Source organism: Lepeophtheirus salmonis, chromosome 12, assembly GCF_016086655.4.
Source record: "Lepeophtheirus salmonis chromosome 12, UVic_Lsal_1.4, whole genome shotgun sequence".
Classification (NCBI taxonomy): Eukaryota; Metazoa; Arthropoda; class Copepoda; order Siphonostomatoida; family Caligidae; genus Lepeophtheirus; species Lepeophtheirus salmonis.
The window spans coordinates 13224473-13249214 of record NC_052142.2 but is presented as its reverse complement, the minus strand read 5'-3'; the positions used below and the strand labels follow the sequence as shown (position 1 = coordinate 13249214).

Below are 24742 nucleotides of genomic sequence, written 5' to 3'. Positions count from 1 at the left end.
TTTTGAAAATCTTTATTAGGGGAAACTTGGTCTTGCTTTTGAATAAAAGTGAAGGAAGAGGAGGGGTAAATTGTGTGTTTTTTGTTTTATTTTTTAAATGTTTCATTAATTGGTCATACGGAGAGTTGTATTGGTTAAGTATAAGTAAAAATTAAATTATTACATTTACTCCATCTAATCTAGGAATCTTCTTTGAAGTCCATATGCATAAAGTATATTTTCATCTCTATGAACGACCGGGGCGCAAACCTACACTTATTGAGTTAAATAGAAACATTTTTCCATTTCTCTGTTGAGTTACGTAGTTTCAGTATATATTCGATTTTTTTCTTCATCCTTTCTCGTTATAATTTATCTCTTTATTGTTATATTTTGTTTATTATTATTATTAAGTAATTTTGTTTATTATTATCAATTTATAATTTTATATATTAGAAGATAATGTATGAAATAAAAATAAATTTTTTATCATCGTATACGTGATACTGAACCATAATCTGAAAAAAAGGTAAATAAGTAAAGATAAGGAATTGTATAGTATAATGGTACGGATACGGTACAAAAAATGGTTTATACCTCCACAAAAAATCCTAAGAGTGAATATTTTTCTTCCACGCGCTAGTGATCATTTTATACTGTATTTGGTAAATAAAAAAACTATTTTCAGGTAGCTATTGCAAAAAAGAGCGCAAATTTCAAATTTGATATTTATTTAACCTCTAAATATTTTTTTCTTTCTTCCCCTCTCCGTTGCAAGCACATTCTTACCAGGTGGTTGATGATTTAAAAAATAATTAAATATGATTTTGGCCTTATTTGGGACTTAAGGCCAAAACAAGACTTATCCAAGTTGACTTGATATAAAGGTGAGGAACAAGTATCTTATAAGTAAGGGTGATAATTTTAGTAAGAATACAAAAGCGTGCGAGGAGAAGAGAAGAAATACTTATGGCATCATTGATTAAATAATATACATCTTCTTCTATCAATCAAGAACGTCATCATTCCCGCCTTTATTATTCAATATTAATATAATAATATTAGATGGGGATAGTCGATAGAGAACTGAATAAAATGCCTAAAATAACGTCGCCTTCTGTCTGGATTTCTGAAAATGGAGGCCTAGGAATTTGGAAAATACTTACCGGATGAGAAACAGATGGTTTGTTGGATTTGTCGGTATAAATGTACCTTTAGTCCCCTGTCTAGAATTACACGCCGCTCATTATCCTCATCTTATAACTAGAGTATGGATATTCATCTATAAAATCAATTTAACGATGAATACATCAAGCCAGACTTTAACTTTGATCTCACAACGATGCTTATTGTATGTACCTTATCCATTGATAATTATCTACGTTCAAAAAATTTATGGAGAAATACAAGGGTAAACATATCTCTTCCCAAGGAATCATCATTAAATTAATAGAGGATGTTGGTACTGATGTCATTTATAGAAATACATATAAAAATGTTTTGAGTCATCCACACCAAATGAAGATCAAGTTATCAGTAAAAAGTATAAAATATTTACTAATATCGAAATGGAACTCTGAATTTTGTACTATCTCACAGTAAGTATGCAATTTTTTTTTAAATCTAACGATAAAATATGATTCTATTTTAGCTAAACATATCAAGAATTATGATACACAACTCAGTAAAGGGCAAAAACAACTGCTTAAATGGTCACAACAACGGGGGTAGTAGCTTTGGATGGTTTGCAACTAGTTTGTCTGAGACTACTTACTTCGCTTTAAGACTTGGGTATGATAATTAGGTTTTCCAATATTACATAGTCAATAAATATTACTTTTTTATCACTAAAGGCTTAGCTATGGTTGATGGGCTCCAAGAAATGGTGTTCAGAAAACTCATAAAAGGCAAAAACAACTGTTTAAATGGTCACAACAACGAGGGTAGTTACATTGGGTGTTGCATTATAATTAACAATTGTGTATATCCTTCATGATAATAGTATGTTGTTATATAAGCATACCTAAATAACGGGGAAAATCTTTTTGATGCTCTTAATAGGGAGTAATATCGCCGGACATTACTACATAATTAGCTTTTGCTCTAAATCTTTACGATGAATTTATTTCTAACATTTTTTTATTAATACATTTATTGTCTAATTTTATGATTTTGACATTTACTTTATTATTAATAATTAGTTAGATCTCATCGGTAGAGATATATCTATCCTGTGCACAATTGTATATAGCAACTTCCACATGAAGAAGAGGGGTGATTATCTTTTTGATTAAACTCCACGTCTCGCTTGTGTATTGCAACCTAAAGTTATGACATATTTAACTGAATTCCGATGTTAGAACAAAAAAAAATTATCTGGATCAATCTATTATTTCAATATTCTGTATTTATAATTTATTATTATTAATAGTTATATGATTTTAATTGTTTGATTTTGTATATTTAACTTTAATGTTTAATGGTTTATTTTTTAGTATGTAGATTATATTTAATTAAAGCCTTCTTTTTTAAACTTTGAGCTTCAAATACTCTACTTTGTCGTTTCATTAGCTATTATTCTGAGAATAAGGTTCATAATGAATTACAATTTCATGGAGTGTGACGTATTCAAATCTACTGTAACGGATAAAAAACGTCGAAGTCAATTATATGTAGTATATCTTCATTAAACATTTTGCTAATAAATACATTCGATATACCCTCAAAAATCATAATAAAGCAGGCAGATGATAATCACATCAGTATTTTAAACAATGATACCATATGTCTTTTTTTTCCCTCCTCCTTGCACGCGTTTTTCTCTACAATATTATCAACTATACTTATAAGGCAGTCTGCTTGGCGTTAGCTGACGTATTGACGTCACAGTTGTAGCAGTTCAGAGAATTTCATTGAATTAAAGTGCACTAATTTGGATCTGTTTAGCAAAAAGACCAAGGTTTAAAGCGTGTTTGTGCCATGCCCTGCTGTTCCAATCCATGGAATTCCCATTATTTTGCATTTCGTCCGAAAAAATTTGATGCTCCAACGTCTTTGGATCTCAGTCTTCAGGCGGAAAACCCACTTAATATTAAGAACCCCAAGATTTGGGATAGCACTTTATATCCAATGACTTTGATCGGAATCTGAACTTCTTGATTTAAAAGCCAGGAAGAAATACAAAAAGTGATGCAGTCCCCTCACTTTATATTCCCTTTGCTTCTCCCAGTTCAGATTAACCCAAATCCTCCAGAGATATTTGTAAGGAAACTTGTAAAAAGAAAGAGCTTGTGAAACAACTTTTGGAAGCAAGTAAGGTCCAGGAAACTGGCATGGACTCGGAAACAGAGACTGATAATGAAGGGCTCATGTAAATTTGCAGCAGAATCACTGAGTCCCAAAAAGAGCCTTTGACCAATACACAAAGTACTCTGATTCATGTTTCAAAATTCAAAAAAAGGAGTCCAGTGGGAGGAAGCAAACGGGCCCCTGTTTTGGCAGCGCAAATGGAAAAAAATGTAAAAATAATTTTTTTTGATTAAGGGAATTTTTTGGTACAAAACCATGTGCAAGTTATTAAGCTCAAAGAAGTTTTAAAATAATTTATAAGGTCCAACCTAGAAAAGAACCCCTTCAAAATCCAATTAAGAAGAATTATAGATCCCTTAAAGAATAAAGCATATAGTAAAGCACCGTAGAATAGTAATTAAATAGTTGTAAGAATGATATAATTTTTTTTTAACTTCTAGTTTTATTATTATATAAATATATATTAACTAATATTATAAATTAATAATAATAGATTCAACAATATATGTATGTATTTTATGATATAAAATTCATTTAGTAATTATTAGGTTAATACTTTGTTTACTCATTACTATTTATCAATTCCTCCTATTATTGCTCGACATATTACATATTTTACAATGTATATTATTTAATGATATATTTTATTTTACTTAGTAAAATAAATTATTATTATTAGAAATAACACCTTTAATAATATATGTTAAAATCATATAAGTGGAGTTCTTTTAATTTATTGATTATGATTACATAAATCTTGTAAGAAAAAAATACAGTAAATATTCTTTTATAAATAAACGTCAATTTTGTATATTTTAATTCAAATATCCTTTTATTTAAATAATGATTAAAAAACATGAGCAAGTCGATAAATAAATAAATTATTTCTTGTAAAATCCAAATAAGATGTATAAAAAAAATATACAGACGATATATAAAATTTTAATTGAATAATTGTTTATGGTAACAACGTATTCCATAAATTGTTGATAACTATGATATACGTAGATATGATATATATGAGGATATGGAGTTTATATATATACTTTATTCTACACGTGGAGAATCCAGAATGACTCTCATATTAATATATTATTATACACAAAACACACACGGAACATTTATACATAGGTCACCAAACCTATAGCTATGCATATATATATAACATCCCCTTTTCCCCCCCAGGAGAATGATTACAAAATATAAATCTAAGTTATATGAAATGAAATCCACTTTTTCCCTTCTGTTGAATCCAAACGGATGAATCTCCTATTACGATGCCAAAGACGACCATTTTTCATACGTATGAGATATCGCCTTTGAGATTCCTGTGTTTCAATTGTACCTAGATGGGTCCATATTTTGGTTTTATGATCTTGTATCCGAACCGATTCACCGATCTTCAATACGGATAACTTCTTCCCATCTCCTTTTTTTTAAAATTGGGTTTGGAGCCTTACAAAGCTTGTCTCTCATGGTTTTAATTTCTTCATCGGAAATATATTTCATTTCCTTGATTCCACGAGCACTAGGTTCTCTGGCTCTTTTCCATTTACCTCGCTCAATTTGACTTGGATAATCTTCCGGTAAAATCCTTAATTTTTTACACAATACCCACGACATTAGAAATTTAACATTTTCCTTTACTATTATAATCTCTTCTTTAATTTCCTCATTTCCAAAACCTTCATTTAAAATTATGGATCCTAGTTGATTAAAAGTAGCTCCAGTAGCTCCATTTAAACGAGAATCTGAAGGTCTATTTAAATGTCTAAGTGGTATTCGAATTTCTTGTAAAAAAAATTCCTCCGCAATAGATACCTCACTACCAGAATCAGGAATTGCATAAGTATGTTCCATCCAGAGATTTTAATCGAACTTGTATTGCTGGTGAGGGACTAAATGTGATCACGTTTCTTACCGTGACTCTTCTGTTTCTTGCAATTCCATTTTTACAGGCCTTTGAATCTTTAAAATGACCAATTCTTTTACAATTCCTACATTCCTGTTTCCAAGCAGGACATTTATTTATAACATGGTCTCTTGAGCAGATTATACAATCCATTATTTTTCTTTCATGAGGATTTTTCCTAAAACTATTTTTGTTTCGACTAAGGCTTTGATCCCTGAATTTTCCTCTTGTTATCTTGTTGACTTTTGCAGAATTTAACTTTTCGTCATCCCTCTTCGACATTTCCTCAGCTCTACATCTATCAATAACTTTTTGAAGTGTATATTCTTTTTCTTCTATGGCCATAAGTTTTTTCCTCGTTTCTTCATCCCGAAGTCCCACAATTAATTTAACTTTGATATTTTCTTCGAAACAGTCTTTATTTTCGCATCTTTCATTTAATTCGGCACGATTTGCAGTTCGAGTTACTTCTACATAGAAGTCCTCGAATGATTGACCTTCTTTTTGATATAAGGAATGGAATTTAACCTTATCAAGAACAATGTTATATTGAGAGCGAAAATATTTCCTCAATTCTTCCAAAATTTCAGGAATGGATAATACTGTGTTTTCTTTAATCCCAATTGAGACTCTTAATTTCTCCCTCATTTCTATATCCATGAATGATCTTAAATTCGCTAGCTGTATTGCGTGAGAGTAGCTATCAACTCCTGCTAGTTGCCTGTAGTCTTCAAAACTGGGTTTCCATTCAATAAACTCATTCAAATCCATGCTTCCTCTCAATAGTTGCGGTTCCTTATATGCAATTTTTCCGTATACTTTACACTCTCCATCCTTTGAAGGCAGATGCTGATGCTCCTTGCCTGCTAGTTCCTCCATTTTTTTCGTGAGTTCCTTCATAATTTCTTCATCTATGCGATCTCTCTCTTCCATGAACATCAAGATATCCTCTTGTTGCTCCTTTGTTTCAGACTTGAACTCCATTAATTCTAAAATATCCTCTAAGACGTGTAATCTTCCACGGGCCCTTTGATGAGAAATTTCTACTAATTCCATTCTGTTTGAACGCTTCAGTTCATTAATGCTCCTTGTGACATGACCTTTGTATGCCTTAACTTTTGATTTTATAAAGTCAAACTTCTTACTTTTAAGTTCTTCCATTATGTTTCTTAAGATTGGTTCTGGTTTATCGACTGCGCCATATGATATACGTGGATATGATATATATGAGGATATGGAGTTTATATATATACTTTATTCTTCACGCGGAGAATCCAGAATGACTCTCATATTAATATATTATTATACACAAAACACACACGGAACATTTATACATAGGTCACCAAACCTATAGTTATGCATATATATAACAATAACTAAATCATACAACAGACTAGCATTTATTTATCTTATGCAATTATATTCTTCAACATCAATATTTTTGGAAATCTTAGAATAAAATATTTATATCCCATATTAAACGTTTACTATCAATATGGGTAAGAATCTAAACCTTTGCTGAACTTAGATTTGAAAAAAAATGAATTAATGCAGTAATACAGCAGAAAGTTGATGATTTAGAGAACCTCGGACTCAGAGACAATCCATAGGATCCTGCCCTGGTGTTATAATAACGAAAAAGGAAATAATCGTTAATCAGATATAGGAGGCATCCATGGAATTGACAGCATCTTACTACATCGGTTAGATACTAATCCTCTTGTCCATTTTGACGACAATATGATTCACAATTCGTTTGCTCGACGTGCAATATGAGCATATGTAGTTTGTCAATATTGTAAATCTATGGAATTTATAGAATATGTTGTAAAGTTCTGTATCATTAATTCCCCTTGACTCGAGTTCCTAACATTGAGCTGAATAGGGCATTCATTACGGTCGATAACTGGCAGGAAAACCCTCTTCAACATAATTCCATCTAAGTTTTTAAGGGACAACTCCATTGTCAAATAAATTATACTTCAGGCATTTGAGAATGAGATAACAATTAATATTCAAATGAGTCAATAATTAAAGAATATTCACCTATACGGGTAGCATATGAAGGACTAGGCCAATGAAGAATCGTACATATCCTTGAAAACAAATAGATCCTTGTGTCCAATCCTGTAGCTGAACTCTATGGGGTATCATCACAGATTGTTATTCTTCATATCCTTAATTCGAAATTTTTATTCATTAATGAACACCAGATGAACTTTGTGAAATTGATTCGAACTTGATCATTGTATGTAAGGACTAGGAACGTGTTTCCCGTAAGATAAACGTGAATTTCTGGTCCATCACCGCAAAACATCTATAAGATGAAAGCTGTATCTTCTCCTATTACTTATTCGCTAAGTTTATAGCTCAAGAGATTTTTGGCCATAAGGAAAAACTAGGACTTAACTTTCAAACCATCTTTATAGTAGGTATTTTTAGAAAATTATATTTCCTATACACGTATACATGAAGACGAATGATAAATGTGGTACAGATTGCCAATAGAAATAATTATTATTATTTAACACACACCAGTAGAAACAAAAAGAGGTAAAATAATTGAAAAATTACTTCAATTTTATAACCTAAGTTCAAGGGTCCATTTGTTGTATTTTTGTAGGGAAACATAAATTAGATTTAAATAGCCGAATATATTCATATTAAAAAAATAAAACCTGTTAGGGTTGATATTGGAATAAAATGATTTTTATAAAAACTGCAATTTATCACTTTCACAGGCTTCTTTTTTATATATAGGATATCCAGCTATATAAATCTAATAAATATTTTTTTCCTCATTAAATATGATCATATATTTATTTATTTAAGAGACTTAATCCCTGTAATTGAGGTGAGGAACAAGTTATGCTATACTGACTGACGGCAGGTCTTTGCTTGAGTAGGTAAGGTAGTACCTAGTATACATCTAAACCTTTATTTGGTATAACATCCTATCTGCAATACAGCACGTCAGCAAGCTGATACAGTCTCCAAATATGCATGTAAGTCTAAATGTAGACTTTCGAAGAAGACTAAGCAGAGTTCTTTGAGATACTTAGTCACAGCATAGATTGCATCGGAAGACAGTTGTGAAGAAATAAATGTAGAGGCTGCTTTGAAACCAAAAAGTTTGAGATTCACGAAGTACTATGCCGCATACTGAAACAATATAACAAATTCTCCTTTTCCCCATTTGTTAGTATTATTTTTGTGAATTTTTCTTTTTTTTTCCCTGTTCCTTTCTATATTTTTCTCTAAGATTTTTCACTTTAGTATAATAATCCAGAAAATTAAGTGTCACTGTTGTGTATTTACACAAGTGAAAAGCTACGATAAGATTGATATATATACTATAATAATATATCTAAATCATATATTTAATATTTTTATCCATAATTAAGATTAAGGTATGTTCGATGATAATTTTACTATCAATATGTATATATATCATTTTTTGAAATAAACTATTCTAAAGTAATTAATATTTTGAATTTTTATGAAGCATATTTTATTATGAATTAAAAAACTTGCCACATTTATAGATTTGTTTAGTTTAAAGTTGAGTCCTTTAAAAAATATAACAAATTTCTTTAATAGATTCTTATGACTTCATTCCTCTTGTGATTGTTTATTTATTTGAGGCTTGTTTCTAGCTATGGTAATAGTTGTCATACAAATTTACCTTCTTCGAATGAACATGACTCAGAATATTATTCCTTTCCAAACTTTCAATATTTTTTTATTCAATACAAAAATATTATAATTGGTGAATAATATATTATTAATGTTGAAATAATTTGTTTATATTTTCTACAAATTACTGAAATTTAACTTGAAGAATAGTTTTTTTTTTACTTTATTTGGTAGCCCTTCTTTATTTTGTCTATTGATTATTGTTTTAAAGTACATAAATTATTGTATAATGATGTTTACGACAAATAATATAATATAATGAAAAATATATATTTTTATTTGAGCAATTACAATTTACAGCGGGTAAACCAAATGCATTTATAAAGACATTCTTTTGAATTACCACAAATCTTAATTATGCTTCATTAAAATTTGTAAAACAACTTCATTTTGAAATATTCATCTTAATAACGATTTTTTTAAATTCTATTGTTACATTATATTGACATCCCATAATATTGCTCCTTTTTTAGAATAAGAAATTAGTTGGGATTTCTTATTTAATTAATTTTTTTGTTCAAAGCACATTAGCATCATTAGGAAGATTTGACAACGATATTTTTCAATTTGCTCATGGAAGAACAGAAACGAGGACAATGGAAGAAATACACAGCATTGTCATTTCATGGAGAAAATTATGTGTAATTTTGGTGACCAAAGTAAGAATCAAGAAACTAAGTCATCTTTTGTGATTTTCAAGAACAACAAACCGTAGAAAATTAATAAATTGAAAATTTCCATTTTCAATATATTTCAAATATATGACAAAGAAGAATATTTTTCATTCAATATATACTCCGTTAGCTGCTCCAATATCTTCCCAAAGTCGAAAAGTCCAAAGTTGAAATATGTCTCCGTCATCATGGATATTTGCTTCTAAGTTCTTTAGGGTAACAATGTTTATGTGGCAAAGTTAATAGGGCTTCTTCTCAAAATGTCTGTTTATATATCTTGTTTGAAATTCATTTTACATATTTTGAGGGAAAACATAATGTACACCTTGTAAAAATATTTTTTCCCCGATACGCCAAGTAGAATGTATAAACTAATCTAACTAATAATTATTAGAAAAATCCATATAAATGATCTGTTGTCTACAGCTGAGAGATATTTGAGCAGGGCGCTCAGTATATTCATTAGGCATATTGTCAGGAGTTACTAAGACATAAAGGTTGTCGTCTAGCATAGCATTTAATAATCGGTTAAAGCCATTACTAGCCCTTTTAATTGCATTCTTGCATATAAGATTGGATTCAAGTAATTTAATTTGCTGATCTTGTATATCCAAACTCTTGAATTCCATTAAGCATTAGTACTCTGATGTATCCTTCAACCCGTATTCTATCGATTATTTTCAATGATACCAGTTCTGTCCTTTCTGTCTTTTTATGAACCTATTATACAATTGTTTCATATTTGCGTTTGAAATTTGTTTAAATCTCATGGATATGATTATTGAATATCCCACTTGTCACCAAAATAGTAGAGTGTGTAATAAAAACTGCATGGAAAAAGTTGCTATTTTTATATATATTTATTTATATGTAGAGATATCCCTGTAATAAAAATTGGGTTGGTTTTATAATCAAATCTCTCATGATAGGATCTCACACTTAGGTTACTTTTCTATGAAATTTTATTATTTACGTGTTTATGTCTGAAACTTATCTTATGATTTAAATAGACATAGAATAGAAAACTGAGCAACTGTAATTCCTAATTATTATTTTTTTGTACCTATGTACAACTTTATTCTTCTTTATCTTTTCTTAATTATACAATGTAATTTTTTAATAATCTATCTACAAAATTGAATGTAAATGAAACATGTCCTTACATTTATTGTACATCAGAACCTTTCTTCCAAAAAGAAACAGAAAACGGCCTGAAATCATTTCGTTATTACCCAATCAAGTCAACCATACAATCTGCTATCTTTCTCTTAAGTACTACAATACTATGATTATTTTAATTTTCTAGCAACGCCCCTTGTTTTAAGTACCTATTACCAAACTGGGACTGTATAAAAAAGAAAAGAGACCGAAGGCTGGAAGCGAGACCGATAAAGCTGATTTGTGACCGAAACCGTTGGAAGCAAAAATGTAACTCAGTAACTTCAGTACTATTGCATTTTGTGAAAAGTTGTTCCGGAGTTTCCCAATTTTACAGAATAAAAATATGTCTTTCCTCCAGATCTTTTAAATAAATCTTTCTAAAGGCTAAAGTATTTATTATTGTTCTGTAAATTCACTAATGTATGGAAAAGTCTCCTTCCAAAGAGCTACTTTTGTTTGAGATGCCTTCTCAACCATTTAGAATTATCTCCGAAAATTATTTTCATAGAAGAAGAAAATACCGTCATCTTCAAAAAAAAAAAAATCCCATCGTCATATCTGTGAAAACTTCTACTCTATCCTCAAAATCCCCCTCGATATTTACCCTAAAAAAATTGTATGAGATTATTTCCCAGATCAGGGGAACAACTGGGAGCCATTGGATCACCTTGTCTCCATCCTCTGCTTATATCAAAGCATACACTGATTGTAGATTAGATCAACTCACCGCCACCATTTGTATGAACTTAACAATAAAGCCATATTAAATACGTATACGTATGTATTAAATATTCGAATGTCTTCCTGAAATATATTGACATAAGTACATCATAAGTATCCCTTTTTCCCACTTCCGATATGACTTTCATCACCTCTCGAACGACATCCTCCTTTCGTCTTCCAGGAACGAACCATATTTTTGAGTTGTTGATAAAATATGTTAAAGTTCATTTCAATCTTTTGTTTAAAATTCCGCTAAAAAAATGTTCCACATAGTCATAGGTATGAGATTTCCATATGTTTGGGGTATAATGTCAGTGTTCCCATCGTTATAAGTAGGTCGAACCTTCCATTCTTAATGGCTTCTTTATATACCTGTACAAGTATAGGTGATAACTTGTTGGAATAATGAACATAGAATTCATATGGAAAACGATTCGGTCCAGTCACGTTATTGTATTTGCTATAAGGTCTTATGTACTTTTCTATTTCCTCAACTGATACGTTTACGTCTAAATCTTTCATGATTGATATTGTTATTTCAGATAACCCAAACGGAACTTATGGCCTTCAGCTTCACCTAATAAGTCCATGAAGTTAGCTCTACTGTATAAATACTTGAAGATAATATTCATTTGTCCCATCCTGGACAGCCAATGGACTATAAATTCTCGCAAAATAATCCCTAACCATTCTCCACATCCCATCATTTTTATATGGTACCATTCTCCTCCAATATAACTTTAATACTATTTTTTAACCTTCCACTGTTTACAAGTTTCTTGACACTCTCAAAATAATTTGCTCTCTGTGAATATTTGACATACTTGATGTAACAAGTTTTCCCTATATATAGGGTTAGACTGATATTTTAAAGGTACTCTTTGTTTCTTCATTTTGTGTTTTTGTTTCTATAAATCGGGGGAACACCAAATTTCGACCAATGAAATGAAGCCTAGTATATAATTTATCTTTAAGCACAAAATTCAAAACTTAAAAACTTATCTTAGATCTTTCTAGGTCATCAGGTTTAAGAAATATTTGAGATTATAGTAATTCTGGAATATTATTGTTCAGAGGCATTTTTTAGCAATAAGACAATCATCAAATTGAAGTACGATGAATGAAACTAATGTAGAAGGGTTTTTTATGATTATAAAAATGTTTTGATTGATTTTGTATGTTATTCTGTACACGACATATCTCCATTTTTAGGCTGAAAAACGACATTCTTATGTAGACATTTATAACTTATTCATCATTCATAATGATAAGGAATATCATAGCTTATATTATCGAAAAATATTCCATCTTATATTTGAAAAATAAAAATACATGCCATGGTGGATTTGACATGAAATTAACCATTTGTTATATGGAATGTATATTGAGAGTTACGAGTTTAGTTGAAGTGTCTCAGCAAGTTGCAATTGTTATATGGTTGTTCGGCTTCAGTCTATCAACTACTTCTTATACCAATAAATAATACTGAATAAAGAGCTATTCCAATTAATGTTACAAGAAGTAGCAAAAAAGTGTTGGTTTTTGCTAATACGTTTAATTTTATTCCAGACACCACATTTCTTACTAATAATATAGCAAAATGTATCTTTTTGGATGTGAAGAAGGAATAAATCAGCTTGCTTTGTCCCCATCTCTTTAATATGTAAGAGATTCTCATTCCACTATCTTAGCAAAAAAATCTATACCCTCTCCAACGAACTAGTTCTGATTTCCATAGAAATTGGATATGCATTAGAAAAATTACCAGTCCAAAAGAAAAAATATTTCTTAAATATGTCAAGTAAAGCTTCTAGAATTTGTAATTTTCGGTCGCTAAAATGGCTAATAGCCCTTACCATTTGTACTTTTTGGATGTCCCCCCCCCAAAAAAAAATATATATATATATTTAGTTTTGAAATTGTTATTAGAAATAAGTTCTTTGCAAATATGTTTCATTTGTTATTTTAGGTGAAAGTATTTTCATGGAAGGTACAGAGCTCCTAGATTGTGATAAAGAAATTGTGTGTATTGCACAAAATGATAATCAACAGCAAGAAACATCTAATTCTGCAATCGAAAATGAAGAAGAAACAAATATCGATTCGCAGGCTAAGAGCTATGGAGATATCTTTATGTAAGACCTTTTTTTTCTAAACATAATTACTATAAACTATATTTATTATTATTATTTTGTATACTTTGGAGAAACTTGAGGTGGGGAGTTAATAAACAGTAAGTTCAGTTCGTCTAAAATATCAGAATTATTCCTTCTCTGTTTCATATTATTAGAGCTGTAAAAAGAATATTGAATAAGAGTTCGCATAAAATAATAAATTGGTAATCTGGTTAAAGGTACATTCACAAACCGTGTTACCATGAATGAGCGAGGAGTAAAATCTTAAAACTTCGTCTATTCTCATAGAAGGGAGTAAGTGGAGTGAGTCAACTTTAAATCACGTAGACTTTAATAATATGGTAAGATGCCATAAGTAATATCATATTGGTATTGAAAAATAATTTTAGAAATAAAAATAAATACTTGTATTGTCTCTCTTCTTCTGTTTATTCCCATTTGCTTCTCAAATACGAGGTAGCGTAAATATTTTATGCAGAATTAATTCTGTGCTTTTAAATGAAGAGAGAGTTTTCCTTTTCATATATTAATATTATTTTTAAATTTTTTGTCTATACATTGCGGAGGAGAACTAGTTTAAATTTAAATTTAAAATGCAAACTCTACTAACTGACCACCAGAAAACAGGATTTTCATTCATAATCAAAAAACTGCCTTGGGGAAAATTCCCCGTGTAATATTGTACTGGAGGAAAATTGCCAGTTGGGAATATTTCCGGTATTCTGTTCAAACTTCATGATGAATAATAAAATATTATTAATTCGCTTAATAAAGCGTATTTTGGGTCTTATCTTCATTCTCTTAATTATCTGGTCTGCTGTGGAATTAAGAGAAAACTGAGATAATCGGTCCTTATAAAGGATCTTTTTCTTTCCTTTTTTTATTCATTTGAGTTGTTTTGGTTTTTGTTGTTATGTACATTATTTTTAGGAATAGGATATGAAAAATATTATATATATATTTTTTTTTTAGGGGGGTCGTTTTTGATTTTTTTAAAAGTCCAAACATTAAAATATTTTGAAATTTTTTCCAAAAATCCATTGCTTTTCAAAAAAAAATCGAAATAAAATTTATGATACTAAATTTTATGGATCAAAATTTAAAATGTTAAGTTTTTTGAAACAAAATTTAAAATAGTAATTTTTTTAAAAAATATTTTCAAAAATCCATCAGTATTCACAAAAAGTTAAATTTTTAGCTCTGTTGCATAATTTGGCCGAATTACTAATTTTAAGTAAGTAAATCTTGAAAAGAATATTTTTACTTCTATTTTCTCTTAAGTTTTTTTCATTCTAACCAAAAAAAAATCTTCAAAAAAGCACACCTTGTGGACACCCTTGACAAGTAAACACAAACATTTAACTTTGTACAAGTGTTCGCAACATGGATTAAGAGGCCATACAAAGGGAAGTGCCTTTCGAAAAATGTTTATTTGTGTTTTTTTTTTTTTTTAATTATAAATTTGGTTTATTTTTCTCTATTTAATTATTTATATTTTATAATTGTTGAAGAGGGAAAAAACAGCTGCACGATTAAAACGAATACTTGCACAAAAAAAAACAAAGAGGTCCTAGCATGATTAACATCGAGACATAATGGCGTTTTCTACTTCTTTCATTTTAAAATAGAGTAGCATGCAGTTCATGGATGACATTAGCATGTTGCTAATGAAAATGAAGGGAAAAGGATATTATACCAAGTGGTCCATTAAAATCAAAACACTTTAAATTTCAACTAGAAATAACTTTTTCATTAAGAATAGAAATACAACAATACTCTCAATAGATTTTATCTGAGCTTTCTTAATAATTAATGTACCAGCCCTTAGTAGCAATGTTGGCTTTCAGGCAGTGGTAGAAAGCCGGGAATCCTCTGCAGATGTAGTCATCTGTCTTTGCGTCTCAGTGCTCGCTGAAAGTTGCTTTGAGAGCCTAGGTGTTTGGATGACGGACACTGCAGGGGTTCCCCTCAAAATGCACCCAAAAGCTATAGTCGAGAGGGTTGGAATCAGTGCCATAGGGGGTAGCAAGTGTGTCAAATAGAGCTCAAAAGACTCATTCAAAAGAGCCTTGCAATGAAGGAGATGGATTTCTTTCATTGCTGATGTTAAAAGTGGCCTCTCCACCCTCACATGGCTCTTTCTATCCACCTTTTTGATAGTTCTCTAGATTTTTTTTTTGTAAAATTCCGCGATCTCTTGCGTGTGCACTCGTAGACTTGAGGACAGTGGCTTGGACTATTTTGTTTAACTCCTGCGAGTCCAGTTTGGAGTTTTTGAAAGATCGCTCCTTCCTCTCCAACATTACAGACTTGCTGACGGCGTAGACGAAGGTTCTTAAGACGCCCTATCCCTTGGAGGTCGTGAATGGAAATACGTCTATCACGTCCAAGTTTTATTTTCTTGACTTGTTTTGTTTTGTAACTAATTATTTATGCTTTATAGCGAAAAATGAATTAATTTCAATCATTCAACCTTTATTCATTATTGAATTAGTAAGTATTTAGATTTCAATGGACAACCCGGTATATTCGCCACATAGACTAACAATACATACCTGAAGATACCAGAAATAGGCAAGGAAGTCTCACATTTTGAGACAAAGCGTGTTAAAATAAAAATGTCTGGATGAGTCAGGCGTATTATGATAAAATAAAGTGGGTAACGGCCTTGAAACTCGTGAAACTCATCCACTAGTAAAATTGCTTAAAAATTTCTATTAACAATACTCCTTAAAACCAAGAGTAAACTAAGGATATCCATATAATATTTCTAATTTTAAAATGATTAGCAACCTTGCTAAAGATTTTAAGGATAAGTTTGTGGATGGATCTAACAAGCAAGGCCGAGTTCGTGATTATATAAAGTTCGTCTGTGATCTTGGTCAAAACTAGATTGTTCTAAAAATGGAATATTGTCTGGGTGTTTCTTTACAGAGAAACATTTATAATGCAACCAAACAAAAACAATCCCACACGTATTCCATGACTGCAATGTGTTGAATAAAATAATGGAAACCATTTGGAATGGGATAGGGTAGGTGAAAGAAAAAGCTGTTCTTCAAACGTACTCCTATTCAGTTTTTAACGAATATGCGAAATATTTTGCTTGGCCTCTAAACTAATTATGAAACACGTAAGTCCACAAGGGAGGGGGATGAGGGCCAAGGGTTTATTAGTATGTCAAAAAAGAAAAAGGTGGCTTAAAATTGACCCTTTATTTATTTAAAAGTTGTAAATTAAAAGCGCTGCTTCAAGGTAATAAAAGAAAGAAAAAAGAATTGAAACAACGTTATAACAACTAGGCATAAGATTTGTATCTATTACGTGATTTGACCTCTTTTTACGTTTTACATACGGATGATAGATATTATTTACTTCTTTTACCATTTACAGTCTCAACTTAACAATTTGGATTTGAAGATTTTAGTTATCTTATTTGTTGTAAGTTAAACAGTGATATAATGGGAGCAGCAAATAGGATAGATAAAAAAATTACACGTCTTTAGAATAAACAGGCTGCCAACTAATATTTTAATTATAATTTTACGTGTATAACTATTGAGTATTTTTTTTGCAGCTCTATATATTATAAAAACTTACGTACAGATCAAAATGAAAGAAAATCCTTGAGGAAAAAATCTTTTTTCTAAAGTTTTGAAATTTGTTTTAATAATTACAAGTCTCATCATGTTGTCTTTTCTATAGCCTAACTCAATGTTGAAAGAACTACCTATTACATTTTTTGTCATTATAGTATATTAATATATCTTCCAAATACAGTTTGTAATTTTTTAATTAGAAATGCCAAATATCTTATGCTAAAATAGACTTACCTTTTTTTCAATTTAAATTGATTTTTTATTACAGAAATTCGCCTAGTTCTAATTTTGAGCACATTTATACTTCAAGAACATCTTGCGAAGGATCAAATCTAATCCAATCAAGTAAAGAGGGAATTTTCGATAATGGACATAAAATCAGAATGGCTTCTGGGAAAAATTCAAGTAAAGGTACACTTATGCCCACAAATCTATATTCTAAAGGGGGAATATGCTTTTTCAATACACATATATTTTTATATAAATTAATTATACAATTTAGCTATTAACTAATTCCTATTCACTAAAAATCACTACAAACCTGTTTTGTTCTCGTTATTTATAAAAAGCTTGCATTAGCAGAATTTTTAGATTCTTTAGATATTATTTTTCTCATGTCTTTATAATGAGTGATCTAACACAGAATGACCGAGAAAAAGAGGTAGATTTTTTTTCAGTTCTATCACCGTTACAAATTCATCTCTTCATTAATACCATCTACATTTAAGGTACTCACGCTGATGATGATTTTAGACCTAAACCCTTCTGATATAGAAAAACACATAACAATGAGCTGCACATGAAAAAAAAAATGGATTACAGCTATTGTTTAGGCGTTGGCGTCCCAAGGAAATATACATATGGATCTCCTGATCACCAATCAGTTGTACTTATCACGATTATTTAACACACCCATTCACTAATTTTTAGGTAAAAGTCCGTGTTAAATTATATTATTCAGAAATAATAAAAATCGAGATAGGAAATGGAAAGAAGAAAGGTGGTGGTTGTAGTGCATCCAGATTTGGCGAAATTTGATAGGCTTCAGGAAGACGAGATGTCACTAAACTAGGTGGGTCCCTTTTTCCACCACTATTTCTTGTTTCTGTCGCTATTTCCAATTGTAAAGCTCATCAAAACGTATAAATTGCGTCCTCCTATGTAAGTTTTATTGTAATTAAATTATCCTTTGATAATTTTATATGACTTAACAAGTCACATGACTAGCTTAAATGAATTTGCTAAGAAGCGATTTTCCTGTCATTTTCAAAAGTTGATCCTATAAATTGATTGATTCCTCGCAATGGTGTTGGTGTATTAACTTTTACGTTTTGATTTGTAAAAAGGTCTTGCACCATAATGCTTCCATCAGCCATGATCGAATCTCCTTGAGCAATTCAGATCTTTCAATTAACATGAGCCTCCATACACTGGTAAGAGGTAGGAAATTACATCTTTTGGACTTATTCCAACCATTATTTTAACTATATTATAGTTTTTATATGAGCTCCATGTCGACTTTTGATCTTTTAAATTTTATAACTTATTTATTCTTAATTCAATTCCATATAGTATCATTATAGTATGAGGAAACTTCAATTTAATGTCTTTAGGCATGTAAAGGACGGTGATATCCTTGGCAGAAAACGATCAATTTCTTTAAATTGATAATATAAGAAATTGAACCCAAGTCTTGAAAGTTTTCCTAACAGAAGTTTGATGTATTTTGAAGAAAATCGAAAGCTCCAAATCATCTTTGTTTTGACGGAGCTTCATGAAACTCTATAAAAGCTCATCTTTTCGTATTAAATGGTGATTTTATAGTTAAGATGATCAACAGAAGGCCCAAGACATGAGAAAAGATTTATGTACTTTTTCTCTGAGTAGTAAGAAATTACTTCAAAAATAACTATTTATTATTCAAAGCAAAGTTTTAATTGGTTAACACACCTGATGAGACGTCAACAAAGTTTTCAATAGAAAACATGGGGTGAACGAGATTTTCTGTAGTAATTAAAGTTTTGACGTTCTTTCATGTTGTGGAAGTAATATACCTTCTACATTCTTTGTCTCCAGTATTATCAGAACTTCCTTAATTCTCATTTTCAGTGATAAAGTCCACTGTCTCAACGTTCATCTAACGATCGCTCATTTGAACATCTTGGAAATATACCTAGTAAAAAATGGAACAACATAAAGTAATAAAACTTACTTCAGATTGACTTTCTTTTTGTTGATAATTAAAAAAAATGCTGTTGATCTTCATTCAGATTGACTTTCATTTAGTTTATAATTTAAAAAATGTTGTCTATCTTCATTGAACAATGACGTGTTTTTGCTCTATCATGACGCACTGAGTCCCCCTGCTTCACTTTTAACCACAGTAAAAAGACAGAGAATTGCATCTGGTATAAAGTGCAGGCTTGATCTACCTCCAAATCTTTCGTAGCTTCGTTTTGGTTCTTGGAAATCCGTCGGATGGAATTAAATCCGGTAATTACTGATGTAGGTGATGATTTCCAAAGTCTATCCTTATCTATACATGGGTAAAAATTTTTCATTGCAATTTGTCTTTAAAAAAAAACTTCTATCTGAAAGAAATTTTAACCCACTTTTTGTTGAGCAACCAGTAATAACACAGCAGGATGGTATATTCAGAAAAATGATGTCATTAGAATTTTAAAACATTCATTTTTAGATAAATGTATAGTAAAAATTCGGACTAATAGCTTACTTCGAATTAGTATTACATTTTAAAAAAATGGTTTTTTACTTTGATTAAGTTTTTTCTCAGTTGTGACATCAAGCATTATATTTTATAATCTCAAAACCGCTTATAAACCATATTTGAGCATATACTACTTATATCAGTATTATCTAAAATATTTAAGAGTAATAAGAGACGAAGGTTATCAGATTTTGAAATCTAATCTTGTGTAGTAGCGTCACAAACATTGAAAAAACAGTGTAAGATTAATAATAAAGCCCATTTTCCCATACAACAATTTGGAGAGTCCCCCGTCTCAATCAACGAATCCCGATATAAAAAACAATGCTACAACTCTGTCATCATACCAAATGATATTATTACGGAAATTTATACTCTTTTCTCTCCGAAATTACAATGTATCTTTTGCACGTTGAAAAATCTTTAGAAAAGCTTGGTAAAATATCAAAATCTTTCAGCAATGGAAAAATAATGTTCCTTCCTAAAAAAAAGTTAATTATAATAACTGTTGGCCAATAACAGTTCTTTATTAAAAGGTATATAATTTTATTTGAGGTTTTTGGTAGAATAAGTGCAGCCGATCTTGAATAAAAATATCAGAATTGCAAAGAAAGAGTTTTTAAACCACTGAAGAATTTTTGGTGTTTTACAAAAATTTTAAGCTGTAATTGATTCTCTTAAAGCTAGGAGCAAGTGTGTTGCTGTCGTTGGAGTCAAATTCAAAAATTGCTTTTGATTAAATTTGCCATAATTTAAATCCGGTATGTGCACTTTTGTTCAACGGTGCATCATCAATTTTGATAACGAAAATAATAAATTTTGAGTGAAGTTTCTGCTTTCGTAATATTTTGTATTTATCTACAGACCATTTTATTTAAAAAATAGAAGCTAACTCCGAGCTCCAGCTAATCAAGAGGATAGAAGTTTAGTTGAATTTTTTGCTAGGTTGATGAAAATATCTTGTCTGTATACGATAAAGAAAAGACATCGATCCTCCCCATAGGATCATGGAATCCCAAACAAGATCCAAGTAATAAGTATAATTATCTGCAGAGTAAAAACAATAATTAATATTGTAGGCTTGAGTGATATATATATGAAATTCATATATGTAGTTGGGGTAGTGTTTGTTCCTTGATTAACCAAAATTTGAGTAATTGGAGAGTGTTTAATTGCAGAGGAGAATGGATATAAATAATATCCAGGTTGTAATGACATAGGCTATTTTGAAAGTGTTTGTTTTTTGTTTGTGTCTCTCTTCGTCCGTTTGACTAATCATTTCTTCGAAAACTTCAAAATATCCGGAAGACGTTGTATCTTGGACTCTGCATTTCAGGATATGTTGTCTCTCTTCCTTCCGTTTATTTGCATGCCCCTTTCAGGGATGTTGCGTGAATATTTTATGCCCAATAAATTCTGTCAGTATAATTGCAGTGAGGTTTTTCAAAAATATACTTTAACTTATTTCAAGCATAAATTGAACATGGGCTGATCCTAATTATTTGGAGTGGTAAAAACTGCTGGCACAAATGTTTTTGTCATGTGAATCAACGTACGTTGTATTCCTCTCTCTCATTAAATTTTCAAACCACTAAATTTTAATATCAGATAGCGCAGTAAGGATGAACATTTCAGAACAGAAGTCTTAGCCTGCGTTGACCAACTGCTAGGTAAGAGGTTGCTTGTCACTCTCTGCCAAAAATATTATATTGACTATTAAAGTCAATTTTTATGATATAAACATAACAAAGATCTAGTAAAAACTTCGGGTTCTAAAACACTGAGATCAAAGCGCCCATAAATACTACAGCCCATGGCGAAACCCAATTCTATTTGTCTAAAGACGAAACGAAAAATTCTACTTTAGTTACCCTAGGCAACCAAATTCAGGTCTTGAAATGCCTATCGCCCAAACCTCAAATTTTAATTTTAAGCTTATAACTTGTTTATTTTTAATTGTGGAACTTTTTCACACATCCTTTATTTTTTTTATTTACTAAATATTTCATAAGAAATCAATCCAAATCTAAAACTTTTTTGGGCGGCAAATGTTTTTAAGTTGTAATTTAAGATTTATTCTTTAGTTTCAATTATAATACAGAACAATTGAAAAAATATTTAGAAAATTTTAGCTTCCAAATGTGATCCCTCATTTTACTTGATTTTTGTATAATTAGATACATTTTGTAGGAACTCTACTCACTTAATAACTAGTTTCTCTTTCGAATGCTGAAATGTTTTTTATTAATTTTTATTACCTTTAATTTTCTTTTACATAGTTATTACACTTTAAAATATGGCTCTGAATTGAAACTATACTCTCAGAACATAATTTAAAAAAAGGCATTTAAAGGCCAAACCTATTGCGTTTGAATGTTTAAATAGTTGTTTTCGTTTTTTATGGCTTAAATGACAATAATAAATGTTGGCTTTAACGAGTGGACGAAAATGCTGATGTATAGTGTTATACCTGAAGGCACATCGAATCACAATTTTTTTTAACAATAATTACACCGACTCCCGTCAAAGACGGTCTTGTTATGAATTGGTAACATCTTCTGTCTTTACGAACAAATCAAAACCAATCTCTAAAGATAGACTGTGTTCTTTTTGCAAAAATGAAACTGGAACGTCCAATCATTTGCTTTATAAATACTCCAAACTCATTATCGTCGTAAGGATGGTTGTGTCTGGAGATAAAAATAAAGTGATATGAAACACTGTGTCCTTACCATACTGAACAAAGTCAAAAATTATGATTTAAAGTTCGCAATTAAATTGTGAACTCTCTTGGAAATTTATCTTCATAAGTCGGGTCATAATTAAATTCTACTTTAGTTACCCTAGGCAACCAAATTCAGGTCTTGAAAAGATTGATTTATGATCACCTCTTCCAGATACCAGAATTTTAAGAATACATCATATCCAAAATTCAAATAATACTGTATACTGTATACTGTATGTGGAATCAAGAATTTGATAAAATCATTGAAAATATTTCACAGTTTCAATATTATTACAATTCAAAAGGAGAAATGGTTTCGCTACGGGAAAGCGACCTTTTCATTATTTACCAATAAATCTATTAAAGAGTTGAAAAGTTGCACCTTTTGTGTCTTGTAGAAGAAAATATCTTTTGATTTACTTTAGAAATGCTCGCAAGTCAGTCACGTGGTAAACATGACTGTGGGATTCTTGGAGACTTTGCTTCAAATATCGATATCCAAGACTATTTAGCAGATGATGACATCCCGTTCTTATAAAAAAACTTCAACCCAATTACACTCAGCATTACAAAAGTCCTACTTGTTTTCTGCAAGTTCGAATCAGTACTACTACTCGTAGGGAATTTAATCTGTCGTAGGGATAAGTTATATTATTGAAGGAAAATAGTTCCTAAGCGAATCCCTTTGTAGGGATATCTTATCTTTAATTTTTCTTTAGTAACTGAAAATGTAATTCGCCAAAAAACATCATGCAGTAAAAATATGTTTTAGCTATGACTTTATAGGTATGTTGAAAACGTAGGGAGCGCCACTACAAAAAATTTCACAATGGGATTAAGTAGCTGTACCAAATGATTCTTTTTCAAACTAGTTATTCAGCGAATTTTTTATATTTAATACTTAAATCATTGATTTGAATATTATTTATTTATTCAATTTATCTTAAAGCTTCTATAAATTTGGAGTTAAAGTATAATATATTTAACGTATTCTTATAGATTATAACTACATCATTGTCTAGCAAATTAATAAACTTGGTGAGTTATAAGTACAATATTTCGTCATTAATATTTTTTAAAATTTATTGTCCCGATATGTTTGATATTTTTCGACTTCGGAGTTTATCTAGTTCATCTTAGGAAATGTCTAAACATATCAAAGGTAAACAATTGTCTTTTACCTATTAAGTGGCCAAATTTTATAATGCCTTACTGAGTGGTATTATTCATAATTTCAAGTACAAGATAACTTATTTAGCATTAATAAGTATGTGTTGTTATATTTCAATTATATTTGTTTTCAAATTTGATGTAGCATCTAGTGTTCAAATAGAGTAAACAAGCAAGTACTAATGAAAAGTGTGACGTATGCGGCGATAAGGAGTCATTATTTTTTATATTTTTGTTAGGATAACTCTCTCGTCAAATCTATCATCTTATTATAATATGCATTATTCATTATTAAAGTTGATAATATTGTAGAGAAAAACGCGTGCAAGGAGAAGGGGGGGAAAAATACATATGGTATCATTGTTTAAAATACTTATGTGATTATCATCTGCCTGCTTTATTATGATTTTTGAGGGTATAACGAAAGTATTTATTAGCAAAATGTTTAATGAAGATATACCACGTATAATTGACTTCGACGTTTTTTTATCCCTTACAGTAGATTTTATAACGTCACACTCCATGAAATTGTAATTCATTATGACCCTTATTCTCAGAATAATAGCTAATGAAACGACAAAGTAGAGTATTTCGAAATATATTTGAAGTTCCAAGTTTACAAAAGAAAGCTTTAATTAAATATAATCTACATAATAAAAAATATACCATCATACATTTATGTTAAATATACAAAATTAAACAATTGGAATCATATAACTAATAACAATAAATTATATATACAGAATATTGAAATAATAGATTGATCCAAATAATATTTTGTTGTTCTGACACCGGAATCCAGTTAAATATGTCATAACTTTAGGTTGCAAAACACAAGCGAGACGTGGAGTTTAATCAAAAAGATAACCACCCCTCTTCTTCATGAAGAAAAAGATGAGCAGATTCAATAGTTGGAAAAGAATGTAGAAGT

At 30.2% G+C, this 24742-nt stretch overlaps 2 protein-coding genes and 2 long non-coding RNA genes across 14 annotated transcripts in view; 3 read left to right on the top strand and 1 right to left on the bottom strand.

The window, feature by feature from the left end:
- Nucleotides 1–811: 811 nt before the first annotated feature.
- LOC139906786 (uncharacterized) lies at nt 812–3617 on the top strand. The gene is made up of 3 exons (XR_011782733.1): nt 812–1577; nt 1631–1770; nt 1833–3617. It is a non-coding gene; the product is annotated as an uncharacterized lncRNA (long non-coding RNA).
- A 475-nt stretch (nt 3618–4092) lies between these two features.
- Nucleotides 4093–8456, bottom strand: LOC121126801 (uncharacterized). The gene is made up of 3 exons (XM_040722146.2): nt 7440–8456; nt 7247–7377; nt 4093–7180 (listed from the first exon to the last, which is right to left on the bottom strand). The coding sequence occupies exon 3, from the start codon at nt 6359–6361 to the stop codon at nt 5123–5125; it is 1239 nt and encodes a 412-aa protein (XP_040578080.1). The 5' UTR covers nt 6362–7180; nt 7247–7377; nt 7440–8456; the 3' UTR covers nt 4093–5122.
- LOC121126800 (glutaminase kidney isoform, mitochondrial) overlaps nt 8443–24742 on the top strand; it is a 97380-nt gene continuing 81080 nt past the window's right edge. For 2 of the 11 annotated variants that reach the window (XM_071892091.1, XM_071892087.1), the window contains exons 1-2: nt 8469–8610; nt 13424–13589. In XM_071892091.1, coding sequence (XP_071748192.1) covers nt 13438–13589 — 152 coding nt within the window. In that variant the 5' untranslated portion in view covers nt 8469–8610; nt 13424–13437. Of the gene's footprint in view, nt 8611–9419; nt 9787–13423; nt 13590–13660; nt 13931–17456; nt 17600–24742 lie in introns of all 11 variants that reach the window. The other 9 variants (XM_071892090.1, XM_071892089.1, XM_071892086.1 and 6 more) reach the window with 9 other exon arrangements.
- Nucleotides 17615–24472, top strand: LOC139906760 (uncharacterized). The gene is made up of 2 exons (XR_011782641.1): nt 17615–18118; nt 18171–24472. It is a non-coding gene; the product is annotated as an uncharacterized lncRNA (long non-coding RNA).